This window comes from Symphodus melops (assembly GCF_947650265.1).
Source record: "Symphodus melops genome assembly, chromosome: 5".
Taxonomy (NCBI): domain Eukaryota; kingdom Metazoa; phylum Chordata; class Actinopteri; order Labriformes; family Labridae; genus Symphodus; species Symphodus melops.
In genome coordinates, this window is record NC_136695.1 from 1,721,750 (window position 1) to 1,743,309 (window position 21,560).

The 21,560-nt window shown below is 44.7% G+C and overlaps 2 protein-coding genes across 4 annotated transcripts in view; one reads left to right on the forward strand and one right to left on the reverse strand.

Moving 5' to 3' along the window:
• atp2c1 (ATPase secretory pathway Ca2+ transporting 1) overlaps nt 1–21,560 on the reverse strand; it is a 271,948-nt gene that overhangs the window by 108,983 nt on the left and 141,405 nt on the right. The gene's annotated exons all lie outside the window — the stretch shown is intronic.
• LOC306823261 (single-strand DNA endonuclease ASTE1-like) lies at nt 11,972–20,855 on the forward strand (the record flags this gene model as incomplete). The annotated part of the gene is made up of 6 exons (XM_079342717.1): nt 11,972–12,098; nt 17,250–18,118; nt 18,341–18,634; nt 20,088–20,292; nt 20,426–20,570; nt 20,666–20,855. 6 exons carry the CDS (start codon nt 11,972–11,974, stop codon nt 20,853–20,855), a joined length of 1,830 nt encoding a protein of 609 aa, XP_079198843.1.

The following is a 21,560-nucleotide window of genomic DNA, read 5'->3' on the forward strand; positions in this document are numbered from 1 at the left end:
TTCTGTCCATAAAAGTAATGAACAGATCCGATGACAAAGGGCAGCCCTGTCGGAGGCCAACGCGCACCGGGAACAGGTCCGACTTACTGCCGGCAATGCGAACCAGACTCCTGCTTCGGTTGTACAAGGACCGGACCGCCCTTAGCAAAGGGCCCCGAACCCCATACTCCCGGAGCACCCCCCACCGAGCGCCGCGAGGGACACGGTCGAAGGCCTTCTCCAAATCCACAAAGCACATGTGGACTGGTTGGGCAAACTCCCATGGACCCTCGAGCACCCGCTGGAGAGTGTAGAGAACTCAAGATTAATCTATGTAATCAAATGGCTGCATTATATTTTCTGTAATGTACATATCTAATTAACAGGAAACATTAAAAGTGTAACTCAAAAACTCTTCCTCATCTCTCTCTCTCTCTCGCTCTCTCTCTCTCCCCATCACGAGAGGGCAGTAGAGTCCACACTATTACAAGAATCTGTGTCTTTCTATCAATGCTCCGTGCAGTTGACCAGAATCACACTATGAACTAAAGAGTGGAGAAAAACATCCTGGAGAACAGGAAACAGAATGCAGCCGGTTTATTTAAATATATTCTGTTTCAATCTGGTGTGCTTTAAACAAAGTAGTATTGAATTTAACCACACTGTTCCCCATTAACCTTTGACCTCTTGTCTCCAGGCGAAGCCCTCTGTGCGTCTGCAGGTGTTACTGGAGGCTTTGGGGGTACCTGAGGCCTCTCTGGAAGGACTGCAGCCTCACCTGCGCCTCCTGGTGGCAGTTACCTGTTTCTGGCTGCAGAGAGCCGAGCCTAAACCGGACGAGACTCTGCTGAAGGCGCTCCTGCTGGGAATAAGTCATGGACAAAGAGCAGGTAATAAATGAGTCCCAACATAATGTTAACTCTCAGGATGAATCTGCTGCTTATTGTCTCATTATTTATGGAGATGTAAGGAGCAATGCAAGAAAGAGCACTTTTCAATCCTCAGTGTGTGTTTGTGATTCAGCTCTGAAGAGAGAGAAGAAACCCTTCAAACTACCACTGGACCCTGATGTCCTCCACTCCTTCAACCAATGGCAGGGATGCCTGAGGCAGAGCGTCCACCTGAACCAGCTGTTGGGCTTCCCCTTACCTGAACCACAGATCGCACGGTGAGTTCAAGGACACAGCAAACTTCACTTCCTGACGTCAGCTAAGTGACACCTGTGATGATAAATCTACCGTCTTTTTCCCCCTGATGTCCTCCAGGTGCTACGAGGGAACGTTGGTCCACAGGCTGGTCCACATGTTGAGGACGAAACAAAATATGGAAACGTTTTTGGAGAGCAAACCCGAGGAAACGAGAGAGTACCACAGCATGCTCGCCATCGTTCAAATAAGGCTTCACTCTGAGGAGGAACTGAAGCCTATAAAGGACCTGACCTGCAAAGACGCATGAAGATTTGAGATATTAAGTTTATTGTGTATTTTTTACTCGATGAAGTAAATACATTTATAAAAAAATAATACATATTTCTGGCTGTTGATAAATATGTCTGTGCCTTTAAGGTACAAACAGGTTTTATATTTTGAATGCAGAGATTTATTTTGGATATTTTTACATATAATTAATAAATCACTTTGATATGTATGCAATATATTTTTGCATTATATATATTATTTATTATTATATATTATTTTATAATATTTATATTTTTATTATTTATGTATTTGTATTATAAATATTGTATTTGATATGTATGCAATAAATCAATAAATAAATGCAATAAATCGAATAAATTAAAAAAAAGCTATTTGATCTTTCTTACACAGCATGCAAACCATCATGGTCTGCACACCTACAAGCATTATTCTGCCTTTCTTAGACAGATGTGGGATGTCATCTTTGTGTTCCTCTGCTTTTTCTTTTATTTATCCTTTGATTGGCAGGTGATTAGTCCAGGTGTAACCTGCCTCTCACCAGGTCACATCTGGCAAACCCAGGGGCGTCCAAAACGGCCTTCAAAGAGCCTACCTTGTCTGGTCCAAACAAATCCAGACCATCTAGGACCATGTGTTGACATGGACGGGACGGCTGGCTCCTCCTTTACAAGCTGTGTTAGTCAAGGACTAGAGAAAGAAGAAGAACATACTCACTGATTATTCTGTCAGTTTACATGCAATGAGAAGCTACAAGCTAACTAAAGAGCGCTAACATTAGCCTGCTAACATACTAATTTAGGACACAGGTAACTGCAGCGTTATAATCTGACAGCTCCTTTATTTAAAAGGCAAAGGGAGAGGGGTTGTTGTATGCGGTCAGAACAGTCTCATAATGAATAGATGCACACAGAAATAAACAAATGCACGAATAAGGACTCACAAATGTATTTGGGAGTTGTATATAAATATGATATATGTATATACATTTTTGGAAGCTGCTACATTTATATATGAATTGTCAACGGTGCTTTTAATTTGTAAACCTCCCTGCATTCGTGTGCAACAGATATGTATGCCGTTTTTTTTTACTTTTCAACATAGGTATATGTATGCCTTTTTTCATTTTCATGACATAGGTAGTGATGGGATAAATGAACTGAGGCATTGAGGCTTGTGTCGAATAAAAGTGGCCGTGTCAAATGAAGCTGCGCTACGAGACCTGTATCGCTTCCTGATGAAAAGCTTGCCTGTCAGTGACAAAAAACTTTCAGAAATACGCACAGCTACCGAAAATGACTCGCTGCTCCAAATGCTGAAACAAACTGTATTGTCAGGCTGGCCTGAGGACCGAAACAAATGTCCAGCAACACTTACTGACTTTTGGAACTTCAGAGATGAGATCTCACACTACGAAGGCATCTTGTTCAAAAGTGACAAAATCATTGTACCTGCAGCACTCAGACCAAACATGTTGGAAAGGATCCATACTGGACACATGGGAATTGAGAGGAGCAAACAAAGAGCCAGGGACGCCCTCTTCTGGCCAGGAATGGGAAAAGAAATCACTGCAACGGTTGAAAAGTGCTCCATCTGCCAGGAAAGGCGTTCCTCAAACACCAAAGAACCTCTCATATCTCACCAAATTGTTATTACACTATATGATATGAGGTACTGTTTGTACATATCATAATCATTTGCTGTTTATTGCATAAGGAGTTATCGTTGAAGACGTCTGCTTTGAGTGGATGTGATTTACACTATACATGTGTGCTGTGTGTTAAAAAAAAAAAGGGAGATGTTGTATTACTGAAACATGTTTGTCCCTCAACACTTACTGTAGTCCAGGCGGAAGTAGCAATGCATGCTGGGTATTGTAGTTCTTATGACTGTATACAATGGAACGTGATGGCACAGTGAACGGCAATAAAGAGCAACGTGAATCTCCACAAAGTTGTAATTATTAATGCAACAGAGAACATTACACAGGTCTGGTTCAAGGAGCTTTGCTGGTTAAAGTATAATTCAATGCCAATAATTAAAAAAGGGACAGCCAAGGTAGATGATGCTGCAGAAAGCCTTCTTGATGCATCACTTTTCAAGTGCTTGTGCTAATCTCAACGCTACAGTGAGCTGCAAGCTGCTAATTATTTACAACTTTAACAGTCACAAAGATTTAACAGTCTCATTCCTTCAGTCTCTGGAAACAGCTATCCAAGCTCGGGGTACCACCCAAGTTCCTCACCATCCTGCAACAGCTGCATGACGGGATGCAAGCCAGAGTCTCCACAGGAGAACTTCAGTCAGAGTTCTTCAACGTAAATGTTGGGGTAAAGCAGGGCTGTGTCTTGGCTCCATCACTCACCTTTTTCATCGTGCCTTAGGACACAAGGATGGTGTTCCTGTTGAATACCGCCTTGATGGAAGCCTCTTTAACATCCGGAGGTTGCAGGCCTACACAAAGACCAAATCCTGCTGCATAGCTGAACTGCAATACGCTGATGACTGTGCGATTCTAGCACACAGTCCTGAATCCATGCAGCATGCCCTCAACACAATAGCCAGTCTCTATCAATCCTTTGGTCTTCAGCTTAACATTCAAAAAACCGAAGTCATCTCTCAAATCCTCTCTCAAACCTCTCCACCCCCAAGCTTCCATATAAACGGCATTCCACTTCAAAATGTAGACCAGTTCACCTACCTTGGTTCAACTCTGTCCTCTTGCTGCTCTCTGGATATGGAAATACAAACTGTATCAAAACAGATTTGAGAAGTGGCACCAACGGCAGCGCCGTTGACCCCCTCCCCAATCCTGAAGCAAGCGTCATCTTCGGAAACGATGGACAGCTAACCAGATGTTTTTCTGCTAGTGGATTATCCACATTTAAATTCAGCTCGGCGTCTCATTGTTCTCAAACAACTTTCATAAGCTATTCCTCTGTCTGAAGACAACATCATTAAGCCACTGAAGTCTTCAAAGTTTTGTGCAGTACTTTATGCAGCAACATAATGCCTCTTGGAAACATAACACATGTAAAAATCATGATTATCGTACAAAAAGCAACAATTATCTTACAAAATAAAAAAGGGGTATTACTTTCTTTGCCCTGCTGTTTTATATTGCTATACTTGTCATTTCCCAGGTCAGCTCCTTATATCCAGGCTCCCAGACCTTGGAAGATTAGTTGAAATACAGTGTTTGCAAAGGCGTTGTAGAGAAACTCTTGGATGTGGTTAAATTCATGCAGGCAGCAGGTCCAAGCTCCTTTTCAGGTCCCTTTTGTGCAGTTGGGATGGCTCTCATTCTTCTCTGGTGACAAGCTTGAATCTTCATCCGCCATTAAGCTATATACAGATGCTGCCTCCTCCATTGGTTTTGGGGGTTTTCAATAGCAAAAGGCCAAATGTTCTAAGTTAATAATGCAGCTCTCCTCGATTGAAAGACTAATCAGAGGTATTTACGTTAATCACCCATTTAAAGGTGAGGTGTGTTGGTGTTTATTTCAATCTGTTATTAGAAACAATGATGCTCACTGCCTTTTACGGGTTAATCAGGGGTGGCAAATTCACTACATGTTAAGTTGCATCGATATTACTGATGTTAATATTAATTCACACTTTCTATCTTCCTGAAATCATGGAAAGACTGATATCTGAAATTAATTCTGTTTTTCGTCCCTCTCTTCTATGAAGGATCGCTTAAAGAAGCCGTTCCAGCCATTCTGAGCCACTCTTTGCCACGGTTAAAGGGAAATCGCTATCCAGATGATTACATTCGTTCAGGAACAGAAACAACTGCTTCGCATAGCAACTGTGTCGCTCAAAGCTACGCTATATCTCCCGCCGGAGTATCACACTATTTAGATGATCAAAGCAATGCATGCGCTTTCATCAGCTAGCTTTAAATAAGTGTTGAAGCATATGATCGACTTATCCAACACTTTAGGCTTTCTCAAATGTATTCAATTTGCAGGTAGCTCGTACTCATTGGTTAATTTCTTTCACTTTAACTTGTATTTATCACCTCCTGCTGGCTCTTCCACACAGTCCTGGAAGGCCAGGGTCGTTGGCCTGTTATGGTGTTTTGGGGGTTGCGGCTTATCTCCCTGCTTTATGGCGTTCCTTGCATGCGCGGGAAGGGCAGGGATGTGTGCTATTCCTGCCTAATGCCTTCCAACGTAAGCACGTGGAAGGGCAGGGAGATCCCTCAGAGCCATACCGCCAAATATACGTAATTGCGTCAAAGTATTTTCCTTGACAAAGTGGTCCTGACTGAACAAGTGTTTTTGAATAAAAATATAAAAGGTGTAATCTGTATTTTTAATGAAGAACAGAGCTCCATATCTGTGTTGTTGTCCAACTAACACATGATCATACTATCTAAATATCAATTGTTTATTGTTTCTGCACACATAAATAAATCATACTTTTCAGCTCAGGTCTGTAATGTTAATTTGTCCAGCAGATGGCAGTATTCACTGTTTCATTGAGGTCTCGAGTAGTGAACCTTTTGGTGAAGCAATGGGCTGGAAAGCCTCAGTGATTCATGGGGCTTCATGCCCATCACTAGCTAGCAATGCTAGTAGTGCAACCCTCTTGAAAAACCTTTAAAAAAATGTTTCCAAATGCTTCTGGTTTATGAGGCCAATCCCTAAAATCCAGCCCGCTGATAAAGCATCTTGGTGATCAATGACGAATAAAACAAGCCAGTGGCACACCAGTCTGAAGTAGTTCGGTTTACAGTCTATGGGTTTGATGCAGACTTCTCCGGAGAAAGTAGCATTAGTCAGATGCAGCACGCTGATTGGCCAGTTTGAAATTCAAGGCGTTATAATGTCAAGTAATGCACAATTTCAAAACAGAGGAATCATAAATTCCAAGATGCTTTGAAAATCTTGAGTTTGGATGTCATTAGAGGCAGTCATGTTTTTTTGTTTTTTTTTAACACTTCAGGTGTTTTTTGTTCTTATGAGTAGACCCTACTGCTAGCTTTGCAAAACAGACCATATGTTCTTTTCATAATGTTGCCTATTTTTGTAGAAAATAAACAAAGCAAATCATAAGTCTACAGGGCAGCTAATATACTTTACCTTTATATTTGACCAATCAGCCAGTCTGCAGACTTCTTATAAATCATTTAAATGTTTCATTTATTTTTCATTTAAAGCTTTGTTTATCTCTTATATCTGTTACATAACGTATAATGTCTAACAGCGCTTAACTGGATGACGTCAGTGTAATTCAGTCTTAAATTGGGAGTTTATTTGAGTCTAATATTTGTTGTTAAAGAATGAAAAGCTTCATAATTCCTCCATAAAAACTCCCTGTTACAAATGAACGGTGCTCTCAGTAAGACAGCAAGTTTCCCCCTCAGTGTTTTAATGACAACACAAGCAGCTTTTTCAATACTGTTGCTAATTTATTTAATATGGTGGCTGGAAAGAGCAAAATTACAGAGCACCTGAAGTCCCAAAAGGCAAAAAAAAAGCACAATATAATTTTGTAATTACTCAACAAATCAAGTGTCGAGCCAGCGCTAAGCTAAAGGCTAGGCTAGCGGCTAAGCGATGGAGGTACAAGCCCTCGGTTCCGGTGATAGTTATGGGGAACGTAAACTGTCTAACCAACAAGACAGACGAGCTGGCTGCTCTCGTGAGGAACAACCGGACATTTAGAGAGTGCAGTTTAATGTGTCTCACAGAAACCTGGCTGACTCAAAACACCCCGGACGCTAACGTGGATCTACCAGGCTTCACTACAGTGAGAGCGGACAGAGACACGAAACGCAGCAGCAAACGGAAAGGAGGAGGACTCGCGCTGTTTATTAACACCAGATGGTGCCACCATGGACATGTTACTGTGAAGGAGGCAACGTGCAGCAGAGACATCGAGCTGCTGGCGGTGGGTCTCCGTCCTTACTACATGCCGAGGGAGTTCTCTCACGCCATTGTTGTTGTTGTTTACATTCCTCCGCGAGCACACGTCGAGACTACGTGTGACGTCATCCACTCGAACATCTCGAGGTTACAAACACTGCACCCTGATGCTTTCATTGCCATCTCAGGGGACTTTAACCATGTTACATTGAACACCACACTACCGGACTTTCACCAGTTTGTAAACTGTCCCACCAGGAAGAACAGGACAATAGACCTCCTGTATGCAAACGTGAAGGACGCCTACACTGCCACCCCCTTACCACCTCTGGGTAAGTCCGATCACAACCTGGTCTTACCCAAGCCACAGTACAAGACTAAGATCCAGAGACAACCGGTAACAACACGCACCTTCAGAAAGTGGTCTCCTGAGGCAGAGGAGGCTCTCAGAGACTGTTTTCAGACCACTGACTGGAGTGCCCTGCAAGAGACTCATGGTGAGGACATTGAGGGGGTCACACACTGCACAACTGACTACATGAACTTCTGTATGGACGTTGTGGTTCCCATTAAAACTGTGCGCTGCTTCCCGAACAACAAGCCCTGGATCACCAGCGATGTCAAGGAGATCCTTAACAGGAAGAAAAGGGCATTCAAGGAGGGAGACCAGGCAGAGCTGAAGCGTGTGCAGGGGGAACTCAAGGTCAGACTCCGAGAGGAAAAGGAGGAGTACAGAAGGAAGGTAGAACAGAAGCTGCAACAGAACAATATGAAGGAGGTCTGGGACTGCATGAAAACCATCACAGGCTGCAAGAAGAAAAACAACAACGCAGAAGACGGGGACCCTGAGAGAGCAAACCAGCTCAACTTGTTTTTTAACAGGTTCGACAGCCCCGTCGCTGCAGCCAGTGCCTGTCCCCCCAGCACCCCTCTACACACCCCCTCCCTCCCTCTCACTCCCCCCAAGACCTCCACCAGGACAAACACAATCTCCAGAGACAATCCATCCCCCCTCCCCCCACCATCACCAGAGACCAGGTGAGCAAGGAGCTGAAAAGACTCCGTCCCAGGAAGGCAGCAGTCCCGGACAAGGTGTGTCCCAGGATGCTAAAGGCCTGCTCTGCTGAGCTGGGGGAGCCACTTCAGCACGTCTTCAACATGAGACTGCGGCTCGGGAAGGTTCCTGTGCTCTGGAAGACCTCGTGCCTCAACCCAGTCCCCAAGAAGAAAAACCCCAGTGAGCCAGGCGACTTCAGACCAATCGCTCTGACGTCCCACGTTATGAAGACCTTTGAGCGGCTGCTGCTCCAACACCTCGGACCCCAGGTCCAACACGCACAGGATCCCCTGCAGTTTGCATACCAGGCAAAGGTGGGCGTGGACGATGCCATCCTCTATCTTCTACACAGGGCTTACTCTCATCTGGACAAAGGGAGCAGCGTGATGAGAATCAGGTTCTTTGATTTCTCAAGCGCTTTCGACACCATCCATCCCCTCCTACTGAGAGACAAGCTGACCGAGATGAGGGTGGACTCACACCTGGTGAGGTGGATCACGGACTACCTCACAGAGAGACCACAGTACGTCAGACTGAAGGACTGCACATCTGACACTGTGGTCAGCAGCACCGGAGCACCACAGGGGACCGTGCTCTCCCCTGTCCTGTTCACCCTGTACACCTCTGACTTCCAGTATAACTCTGAGCTCTGCCACATGCAGAAATACTCGGACGACACTGCGATAGTTGGTTGTGTCAGGGATGGACAGGAGGAGGAGTACAGGAGCCTGATCGAGGACTTTGTGACGTGGTGCAGTGCCAACCATCTGCAGCTAAACACCTACAAGACCAAGGAGATGGTGGTGGACTTCCGAAGGAACAAACCACATCTAGAACCTGTTTCCATCGGTGGGGTCGACATGGAGGTGGTCAGGACCTACGGGTATCTGGGGCTGCAACTGGATGACAAGCTGGACTGGTCTTCTAACATGGACACTACCTGCAGGAAGGGACAGAGCCATCTGTACTTCCTGAGAAGGCTGGGGTCCTTCAACATCTGCAAAAAGCTGCTGCAGATGTTCTACCAGTCTGTGGTGTCCAGCGTCCTCTTCTACGCCGTGGTGTGCTGGGGAGGAAGCTGCAAGAAGAGGGACGCAGCATGCCTGGACAGACTGGTGAGGAGGGCCGGCTCTGTGGTGGGTAAAGAGCTGGACTCACTGGTGACAGTGGTAGAGAGGAGATCTCTGGACAAAATGCTCTCCATCATGGACAACACACACCACCCTCTGCACAGCACCTTCACCGGCCAGAGGAGCATGTTCAGTGACAGACTGCTGTCACAGTCGTGCTCCACGGACAGACTCAAGAACTCTTTTGTCCCCCTATAGGCCATAAGACTGTACAACACTTCACTGTCACGGCAGGGAAGAAGCACACGGTGAACCCTGGACTCATTTTTCACTTTTTTTCTCACTCCTCATCTGCACTGCTGACCTCAGAGTCAGCCTCCAGTTGGACACTTTAATGCATATTGATAGTCACCTTACTGAGCACTGGTCACTTTAATGATAATCACTCTAATCATGTCTGGTTTCATCCTACTGTTGTGTTATGCTACATCTGTAATGGTTGACATGATCACCCTAACTAGGTCAAGTTTCACTCTATTGTCTTCGACACTTAATGCTAATCTGCTCCTCAATAGTTGGGTACTTTAATGGCAATCACCCTGATCACTCCTGGTTTCACCTTATTGTTTTTGACACTTAATGCTAATCACTGCTCCTTTATGTTGCTGAGCACTTCAATGGCCCAGTCTGCATCCCTGCATTGACTGTTTAACGACTGTACTCACACCTCTGGCACTACCTCAAACACCTCTGTACATGCACATGGAACTAGTTTCTAGAAGGTCAGCACTTTGTTTCTAAGGCTCTTTAACTGTTTACAGGTCTCTTTTAACCAACACATGTTTTTCTCTCCTCACAGGTTATGTACATTATGCTATATAAGTTTTAAGTCTAATGCTAATGCTAACTGTACAGGTTTAACCTGAAATTATATTTACTCTTAGTCACATAGGGGCTGCTAAATCTTGTTTGGGGGATTACTGTATACAGGGGGGGGGGGGGGGGGGGCAGCGGGTATTGTAACTAATGTCTTGTGTCCTGCCTGCCTTGAATTTCCCTCAGGATCAATAAAGTATCTATCTATCTATCTATCTATCTATCTATCTATCTATCTATCTATCTATCTATCTATCTATCTATCTATCTATCTATCTATCTATCTATCTATCTATCTATCTATCTATCTATCTATCTATCTATCTATCTATCTATCTACTGTATCTATCTATCTATCTATCTATCTATCTATCTATCTATCTATCTATCTATCTATCTATCTATCTATCTATCTATCTATCTATCTATCTATCTATCTGTCTATCTATCTATCTACTGTATCTATCTATCTATCTATCTATCTATCTATCTATCTATCTATCTATCTATCTATCTATCTATCTATCTATCTATCTATCTATCTATCTATTTTTGTAGAAAATAAACAAAGCAAATCATGTATTATTTATTTTAAAATTAAAGGAAGGCCTATGAACAGCAATTATTATTCATTCAGGCTTTACATTACAAATATACTTTCTGCCTCACAACAACTAATTAATAGCTTTTAAAAGTTGTTACCTCATCAAGTACTTTTACATTATTCTGTCTTTTAATGATCTTTCTTTCGCTCTTTTTTCTTCATTTCTGTTGCACTCTTTCCTCAAGATCTGTTTTAATGTATTTCTGTGTTCATGTCTGGGAAACACTGGGAATTGCCTTGTGTCTGATCAGCGCTACATAAATAAACTTGCCTTGAAGGAACTTTCTTAATCCAACAGGAGATTGTTTTATTTCTGTATTAACAGAGATGTGAGAGGCTGATCATCAGGGAGGAATGTCGTCCGGTGTGTTCTTTACTGCTGCTCTTTGTTTTTAAAGGACAGGTGTGCCCAATGCTTCTTTTATTTCCTGCTGTCAGGTGTCAAATGATTACTATCATGTTTCAGGTTGAACTTGTTTACCTTCAGATTTATGCTTCGGCCCTATGAGCCTTTTTTATGATGTTGATTAAAATAATAGATACAAGTAAGATAAACTTAACCCCTTATTCAAGTCTTTGATTATTTCTAATGAAATCCGCCTGTGTTCACTGAAGTATTGCAAAGTGTTTTAAGTCGCCTTGTTCTTTTCACAGTTTCATAACATTTTACCATATAGTTCAAAATATTTACTTAAAAAAGTCTTGAAACAGCAAACTCATTCAGAACACTTTGGCAGCTTGTGTAGTGATGAGCATCCGTCCTTCAGAAGACATCTGATGTGATTTGAATATGTAAGCAATGATCTGATTCTGCTGCAATTCATTCAAAAACAGAGTCATGGTGGGATCTGATCTGATATGAATTTAAATTGAATCCAAGACATTTAAAGACACTTAATGTTTTCAAAATAGCATGTGTTTGTGTTCATGACTTGTCCCACTGGGTGCAGCTGCTGATGCTGACAGTCACGTCAGTGTGATGTGACTGTTGAAGGAAAGTGAAACTTAAGGAAACAGAGTCGGTATAAAGAGCGCAGCTGACAGCAGAGCGTCAAAAACAAAACAGACCCAGGATGGGGGTTCAAGGCCTGACCGCTTTGATAGAGACCGACCCGAAGGTCTACCAGGACATCGAGTTCAAGAAGAGTCGGCTGGTGATCGACGGCTTCAACTTCCTTTACCTGCTCTACTTCGACTCAGGTGAATAAAATAAAAAGCTCTCATCACAGTTTATTATTCTATACTTTATGAGTCTACAGGGCAGCTAATATACTTTACCTTTACGTTTGACCAACCAGCCAGTCTGCAGACTTCTTATAAATCATTTAAATGTTTCATTTGTTTTTCATTTAAAGCTTTGTTTATCTCTTATATCTGTTACATAACGTGTAATGTCTAACAGCGCTTAACTGGATGACGTCAGTGTAATTCAGTCTTAAATTGGGAGTTTATTTGAGTCTAATATTTGTTGTTAAAGAATAAAAAGCTTCATAATTCCTCCATAAAAACTTCCTGATATAAATGAACAGTGCTCTCAGTAAGACAGCAAGTTTCCCCTTCAGTGTTTTAATGACAACACAAGCAGCTTTTTCAATGCTGTTGCTAATGCAATTAATATGGTGGCTGGAAAGAGCGAAATTACAGAGCTCCTGAAGTCCCAAAAGGCAAAAAAAAAAAAAAGGCACAATATAATTTTTAATCAATTTGTATCGGTAAAGCCTTGTGGTAATGACTCAACAAATCAAGTTTGACTTCAACCAGAATGTGGTACAGTGACATTCTGGCTGCTCTTGTGTGCAGACTCAGTACTGTAATTAGCAGGAATCATTTGCTCCACATACTGAAAGACGGCAGGCTCAGCCGACAGAATGATGACGCAGATTTAGGTCATGTAATAGACTTCATTCAGGAACAACTGCAGGGTCCTGGGTAAATCCATGGGTACAGATGGATGTTTCAATCATATTGGCTCAAACTGATCCAGGAGGCAGTATTTCTCCTTTTGGCGTATTGTCTTAACGGGTGTGCAGATGGAATCTCCAGCAATGACCCGAGAGTTATTGGAAGCTATTTTGTAGAAGCTTTAGAAAAACTAGGTAACTGTCCCAAACTTGTGCGTGCTGTCAACTACATTGTACAAGAGCTAGAGGCATTGACTAAGAATCCATGGAGAAGATCTATCTGTAGACTAAAGCGCCCCCACAGGAGTGAGTACAGAAAACCAATGCATTGAGAGCTGAGACCCAATTCTCCCCCATGGAATACAAAGTGTAACTTACTCCCAGAGTTTTGGGACTTTGAGGAATCTAAAAAGGACACTAGATCAAGAGTTGTTGGATAGATCCAAAAGTCAATGAGGTTTTCTGTTTCATTTGATGAACACATTTGATCTTTTCAGTTCCCCAGTAAAATCCCTCTGGAAGCTGTCGATAAAAAACATCACACAACAAAGACTTTTGTATTTGGTAAATAATGTCTTTATTGTAACAAATCTTCGTGGCAATAAATCTTGTACTCTTAGAAAACCTCTCTATTTCTCTTTTAAATTGTACCACTTTAGTAAAAGACGCGCATTTGTGAGATGAGCAGCAGAGCGGAGTATGTGGGTTGCGCCCATCAAAACTTTGCCAAATCTTCTCCTCTAATATCAAACAAATTGTTAGTACGTTATTGGATCATAAACTTGATTACATGATAGGCTGTTGTTACCTTATTGGTTGCTACACGAGCCTCAGCTTCTGCTCTCAGCCTGTCGTTAGGTTGACGGAAAGTTAGACTGAGAAAGTATTTCCAGCATAGAGACCACTATCGATGGGACTCCAGCGCCCCCTGCAGGAACAGAAGGTTGATCTCACTCAGGCTTTGTTTATTCATATCTTTTTTTTACTTGGCAATACAGTCAAAACTAAAAATGTATTTAACGTTCCAGTTAAATACATTTTTAGTTTTGATTGTATTTTCAAGTAAAAAAAACAAAATAAACCCAACCTATTTAATGTTCCAGTTCTCCCCCCTGAACTGCTACCTTATCATGGTGGGGGAGTTTGAGCACCCGAATGACCCTAGGAGCTATGTTGTCGGGGGCTTTATGCCCCCAGCAGTGCCACCCAAGGCAAGCAGGTCCTAGGTGACGGGTCAGACTAAAAGCAGTTCATAAACCCCAATGAAGGATGCTACAACTAGTACCGGGGCCCCACCCTGGAGCCAGGCCTGGGGTTAGGGCCTGCAGGAGAGCGCCTGGTGGCCGGGCCTTTGCCCGTGGGGCCCGGCCGGGCTCAGCCCGAAAAGACGACGTGGGCCCGTCCTCCTGTGGACCCACCACCCACAGAGGAAGCTGTAGGGGTCGGGCGCAATGTGGATCGGGCGGCAGTCGACAGCGGGGGCTTCGACGACCCGATCCCCAGGCGCAGCTTCTGGCGTTTGGGACGTGGAATGTCACCTCACTGGGGGGGGAGGAGCCTGAGCTTGTGCAGGAGGTCGAGAGGTACCGGCTAGATATAGTTGGGCTCACCTCCATGCACTGCTTGGCGGCGGGCTGGTGTGGGCATGCTCATAGCCCCACAGCTCAGTCGCCAGGTGTTGGAGTTCACTCCGGTGAACGAGAGGGTCAGGGACAGGTCTCTCACTGTCGTCTCGGCCTATGGCCCGAACGGCAGTGCGGAGTACCCGGCCTTCTTCGAGTCCCTGGGAGGGGTGCTCCGACTGGGGACTCCATTGTTCTACTGGGGGACTTCAATGCTCATGTGGGCAACGACAGTGAGATCTGGAGTGGGGTGATTGGGATGAACGTCCTCCCTGATCTGAACCAGAGCGGTGTTTTGTTATTAGACTTCTGTGCCAGTCACAGTTTATCCATAGCGAACACCATGTTCGAGCACAGGGATGTCCATAAGTGCACGTGGCACCAGGACTCCCTGGGCTGGAGGTCGATGATAGACTTTGTGGTCGTGTCATCTGACCTCCGGCTATGAAGAGACGGGCTGAGCTGTCAACTGATCACCACCTGGTGGTGAGTTGGATGCGCTGGCAGGGGAGGAAGCCGGACAGACTCGGCAGGCCCAACACGTAGTGGGGCTGCTGGGAACGTCTGGCTGAACCCTCTGTTCGCAAGGTCTTCAACTCCCACCTCTGGACGATCTTTTCACAGATCCCGGGGGAGGCTGGGGACATTGAGTCCAAGTGGGCCATGTTCTCTACCTCCATTGTCGAAGCGGCTGCTCTGGGCAGTGGTTTCAGGGTCTCTGGTGCCTGTCGTGGCGGCAATCCCCGAACCTGGTGTTGGACACCGAAAGTAAGGGAGGCCGTCAAGCTGAAGAAGGAGTCCTATCGGGCGTTGCAAGCTCATAGGACTCCTGAGGCAGCTGACGGGTACCGGCAGGCCAGGCATTCCGCAGCCCGGGTGGTCGGGGAGGCAAAAACTCAGGCCTGGGAGGAGTTTGGGGAGGCCATGGAGGAGGACTTTCAGATGGCCTCTATGAAATTTTGGTAAACGTCCGTAGCCTTAGGAGGGGGAAGCAGGGCTCCACAAACACTGTCTACAGTGGAGGTGGGGAGCTGCTGACCTCAACTGGGGATGTAGTCGGGCGGTGGAAGGAATACTTCTGTAACATCTCGTGGAGGTCGGGGACAGTGCCTCTGGACTGGCAGACTGGGGTAGTGGTCCCTCTTTTCAAGAAGGTGGATTGGAGGGTGTGTTCCAACTACTGGCGAATCACACTCCTCAGCCTCCCTGGGAAAGTCTATTCCAGGGTACTAGAGAGGAGGATCCGGCTGTTAGTTGAACCTCGGATCCAAGAGGAACAATGCGGTTTTCGTCCTGGCCGTGGAACACTGGACCAGCTCTACACTCTCCAGTGGGTGCTCAAGGGTTCGTGGGAGTTCGCCCAACCAGTTCACACGTGCTTTGTGGATCTGGAGAAAGCATTCGACCGTGTCCCTCGTGACGCCCTGGGGGGGGTGCTCCAAGAGTATGGGGTTCGGGGCCCTTTGCATAGGGCGGTTTGGTCCTTGTACAACTGAAGCAGGAGTCTGGTTTGCATTGCCGGCAGTAAGTCGGACCTGTTCCTGGTGCGCGTTGGCCTCCGGCAGGGCTGCCCTTAGTCACCGGTTCTGTTTATTACTTATATGGACAGAATTTCTAGGCGCAGCCAGGGGCCGGGGGGGTCTGGTTTGGGGACCGCAGGATCTTGTCTCTGCTTTTTGTGGGTAATGTGGTCTTGTTGGCTCCATCGAACCCGGATCTACAGCGCGCACTGGGGCGGTTCGCTACCGAGAGTGAGGCGACTGGGAGGAGGATCAGCACCTCTAAATCTGAGGCCATGGTTCTCGACCAGAAAAAGGTGGCTTGCCCTCTTCGGGTCGGTGGGGAGTCCTTGCCCCAGGTGGAGGAGTTCAAGTATCTTGGGGTCTTAATCGCGCTCATCTTATGGAGCGTGAGATTCACAGACAGATCGGTGCGGCATCTGCAATCATGCGGTCGCTGTATCGGTCCGTCGTAGTGAAGAAGGAGCTAAGCTGAAAGGCGAAGCTCTCGATTTACCGGTCGATCTTCGTTCCTACCCACACCTATGGTCATGAGCTTCTGGTAATGATCAAAAGAACGAGATCACAGATACAAGCATCCAAAATTGGCTTCCTCCGTAGGGTGGCTGGGCGCACCCTTAGAGATAGGGTGAGGAGCTCGGTTACCAGGGAGGAGCTCGGAGTAGAGCCGTTACTCCTTCACATCGAGAGGAGTCAGTTGAGGTGGTTCGGGCATCTGGTCCGGATGCCTCCTGGACGCCTCCCTAGGGAGGTGTTCCGGGCATGTCTCTCCGGGAGGAGGCCTCGTGGTCGACCCAGGACACGCTGGAGAGATTATGTCTCTCGGCTGGCTTGGGAACGCCTCGGGGTCCCAACGGAAGAGCTGGAGGAGGTGTAAGCGGCGGAAAATGGATGGATGGATGGATGTTCCAGTTCTACATTTATGTCTCTTTTCACATAACAATCAGCTTCTTACATGAAACCCTTAAATTGTTGTGGTTGTTCCCAAGATAAGATTATGCTTCATATGTTTATTAGAGTTTATTGTAAGATGTCAGGTTGGCTGAGGCTTGATGCCTTGTCTGTATTAGTTGGCTTGTTGAAGAATCCCTGAAGTTGTGGAGCAGTGAGGCAGCAGCACACTGTGTTCAGTTGATCAACTTTATTACAGGAAGCGCAACGAGCTGCTGCACACATTTTATGTATGAAACGATCCTGGACCGCGAACATGTTAGACTCGCTTTAATGAGTTTTTAAAGACGTTTACAGGCTTGATGTTTGTCCGTTGAAATGTGAAGTTTCATTTGTTTATTCTTTCTTTGATTGCAGGTCTGGACTTTATTCGGGGTGGGGAGTATGCTGCGTTTGAGGAGATTGTTGAGAGGTTTGTCAAAACCCTCAAAGACTGCGGCATCGTGCCGTACGTGGTGCTGGATGGGTGCACAAATCTTGATGGCAAGAAGTATGAAACCACTAGATCAAGAGCAATGGATCGGATTAAGAAAGCCCATCAAGCAGTGGAGAAAACCATGCAGGCTGTGAATGGGATCAATGAAGGCCATCAAAAATCTCAGGAGGGCAAGGTCTTGCCACAGATGGCCAGTCTGGTGTTCATGCAAACCCTGGCCCGGCTGGAGGTCCCGATGGCTCAGTGTTATGGAGATGCTGACCAGGAGATTGCTGCCCTGGCCACGGAGTGGAAGTGCCCGATTCTCTCCAACGACAGCGACTTCTTCATCTTTGACCTCCCAGGGGGGCTGCTGCCCATTACTCATTTCCTTTGGAAGACGATTGACTCACAGAGCTACATCCCTTCTAAGATCTACTACTCCTCCAGCTTCTGCATTGTCTTTGGCATAGAGCGCCAGCTCCTGCCAGCCTTTGCTGCCTTGGCTGGAAATGATTACGTGAAGCTGGACACGATGAATGCTTCTATTAATTGGGCTGAGTTCGCTCCAGAAGTCAATGGGAAATCACCACAGCACCTGAAGGGGCTGCTCTGCTGGCTGAAGAAGTTCAAGCAACCCGAGGAGGCCTTTGAGGCAGCACTAGGACTGTTGGGAGAGTTGAGTGAGGAGAAAAAGGCAGAGGTGAAGAAGGGCTTGAATCTAGGCATGGAGGCGTACCAGTTTCCTCCAGGCTCCTTGAACAGGTTCTTCACTGATGGGGTTGCCCCTCCATACCCAGAAGTGGAAGAGGTAATTAAATATATTATTGATTCATTTTCTTAGGCTCAGACTGTCAGTGAGACGAAGTTCTTCCTTTGGACTCTGGGAAATTAAACCAGTTAAAGGATGAACTCTCATCTGAATATTAATAACAAAGATAGTATTTAAAGTCTGCTAAAATGTATGACACAAACACTCAACCATCTCAGACCTTTCAGCATAACATGAAGAACATTTTGTCCTGTCCTCCAGAAGATGGCAGGTTGGGTCTTGCAGCCGTTGATGCAGGCACGGCTGAATTCAAACGTCTTCCATGTGCTAATGCGCAAAAGTATTAACCTCAGCTGCCCGGTGGGCAGGGCAGACTTTCCCAGTGCTCACCTGACATCCAGGCCGATACGCCAGGTGATGTACAGGCTGCTGCTGGGCGGAGGAGAGACTCTAGTGGAGGAGCATGACAGAGAAGGCTTCGAGCTGAAAACCTTCCAAGTCCAACCTGCTGCCAGCGGGGTCCCTGAAGACCTGGACCTCAAGTCACTGAACCAGGTGAAGCTTTCAGACGTTTGTTCCTTGCGTCACTGTGTTGAGTGCTCTCACTATTATCACCCATAGAATTCTTTCTTCACTGACATGACACGAGCAGATGCTACCCAACTTTTACCTCCCATCTAATGCCAAACTTTACTAAAGCTGTTTTTTTTACATCTTCACTCCTGAAAATTTACATTTTACCATCAAATATTCTCCAGAAATTATTGACGAACACACCAAAGACAAAATACACGGATTATAAGACCAGAAGAATAAGTGGCACAGCAGGCATGATAGTTTACACTCGTGAGCACAGGTGGTTACCATGGTAACCATTGTATTGAGTTTGAATGTGTTTTGTAAGTGTGTTCCAGGTGTGTGCAGCACTAAAAGTAAATTATGTTTTCCCAATGATGGTGCTAACTGGTGGAACCCTCAACTTTAGCAAATCACTTGATCTAGTCTGATTGTAGTGAACCCCAGCCAGACAATGGTGAAGCTTACGGATGTTTTAGAGTCTTTATTTATGTTCAGCTTTAGTCCTTATTGTGAGCATAAATCTAGTTTCTCCATGAAACAACGTAAGAGCTAAATAATGAATAGCATACAATTAGCTCTTTCAAACACAGGTAAATAAAACAATGCTAAGGCGTCAAAAAGCTAGCGTGACCACAATGAAAAGAACTTAAATTTAGCCATATATGACCATATAAGCAATGCACAATTAAACAATTAAACCATAAAAATACCTTGTTCCCCTTCCAGCTAGGTGCTTAATTTTCACAATAAGATAGTGTCCCTCTCTCGTTCTCTGCTCTGCATATCTGTTTCCCCTGTTTACATCAAGTCATGCATTTTTAGATAGAACGTTCACTTCCGCCCAGTGATTACCAAAATAAAAGACCCGTTGAAATCAAAAATTGCACAAATAAAATAACACCTCAAAATAACTAGTTACTCAAAGAAGAGTGATTTAAGTCTGTTACACTGATACTGATTATCAGCCCAGATTCATAGAGATGAGATTTATTCTGGTAGATTAAATACGTATGTAAAACCCCTTCACATTTATGGAAATCTCCTGAATAACTCGAGATTCATCCATGTAATCAAATGGCTGCATTATATTTTCTGTAATGTACATATCTAATTAACAGGAAACATTAAAAGTAACTCAAAAACTCTTCCTCATCTCTCTCTCTCTCTCTCTCTCTCTCTCTCTCCCCATCATGAGGGGGCAGTAGAGTCCACACTATTACAAGAATCTGTGTCTTTCTATCAATGCTCCGTGCAGTTGAACAGAATCACACTATGAACTAAAGAGTGGAGAAAAACATCCTGGAGAACAGGAAACAGAATGCAGCCGGTTTATTTAAATATATTCTGTTTCAATCTGGTGTGCTTTAAACAAAGTAGTATTGAATTTAACCACACTGTTCCCCATTAACCTTTGACCTCTTGTCCCCAGGTGGAGCCCTCTGTGCGTCTGCAGGTGTTACTGGAGGCTCTGGGGGTACCTGAGGCCTCTCTGGAAAGACTGCAGCCTCACCTGCGTCTCCTGGTGGCAGTTACCTGTTTCTGGCTGCAGAGAGCCGAGCCTAAACCGGACGAGACTCTGCTGAAGGCGCTCCTGCTGGGAATAAGTCATGGAGACTCACTGAGACAAAGAGCAGGTAATAAATGAGTCCCAACATAATGTTAACTCTCAGGATGAATCTGCTGTTTATTGTCTCATTATTTATGGAGATGTAAGGAGCAATGCAAGAAAGAGCCCTTTTCAATCCTCAGGGTGTGTTTGTGATTCAGCTCTGAAGAGAGAGAAGAAACCCTTCAAACTACCTCTGGACCCTGATGTCCTCCACTCCTTCAACCAATGGCAGGGATGCCTGAGGCAGAGCGTCCACCTGAACCAGCTGCTGGGCTTCCCCTTACCTGAACCACAGATCGCACGGTGAGTTCAAGGACACAGCAAACTTCACTTCCTGACTTCAGCTAAGTGGCACCTGTGATGATAAATCTCCATCTTTTCCCCCTGATGTCCTCCAGGTGCTACGAGGGAACGTTGGTCCACAGGCTGGTCCACATGTTGAGGACGAAACAAAATATGGAAACGTTTTTGGAGAGCGAACCCGAGGAAACGAGAGAGTACCACAGCATGCTCGCCATCGTTCAAATAAGGCTTCACTCTGAGGAGGAACTGAAGCCTATAAAGGACCTGACCTGCAAAGACGCATGAAGATTTGAGATATTAAGTTTATTGTGTATTTTTTACTCGATGAAGTAAATACATTTATAAAAAAATAATACATATTTCTGGCTGTTGATAAATATGTCTGTGCCTTTAAGGTACAAACAGGTTTTATATTTTGAATGCAGAGATTTATTTTGGATATTTTTACATATAATTAAGAAATCATTTTGATATGTATGCAATATATTTTTGCATTATATATATTATTTATTATTATATATTATTTTATTATCTTTATATTTTTATTATTTATGTATTTGTATTGTAAATATTGTATTTGATATGTATGCAATAAATCAATAAATAAATGCAATAAATCGAATAAATTAAAAAAAGCTATTTGATCTTTCTTACACAGCATGCAAACCATCATGGTCTGCACACCTACAAGCATTATTCTGCCTTTCTTAGACAGATGTGGGATGTCATCTTTGTGTTCCTCTGCTTTTTCTTTTATTTATCCTTTGATTGGCAGGTGATTAGTCCAGGTGTAACCTGCCTCTCACCAGGTCACATCTGGCAAACCCAGGGGCGTCCAAAACGGCCTTCAAAGAGCCTACCTTGTCTGGTCCAAACAAATCCAGACCATCTAGGACCATGTGTTGACATGGACGGGACGGCTGGCTCCTCCTTTACAAGCTGTGTTAGTCAAGGACTAGAGAAAGAAGAAGAACATACTCACTGATTATT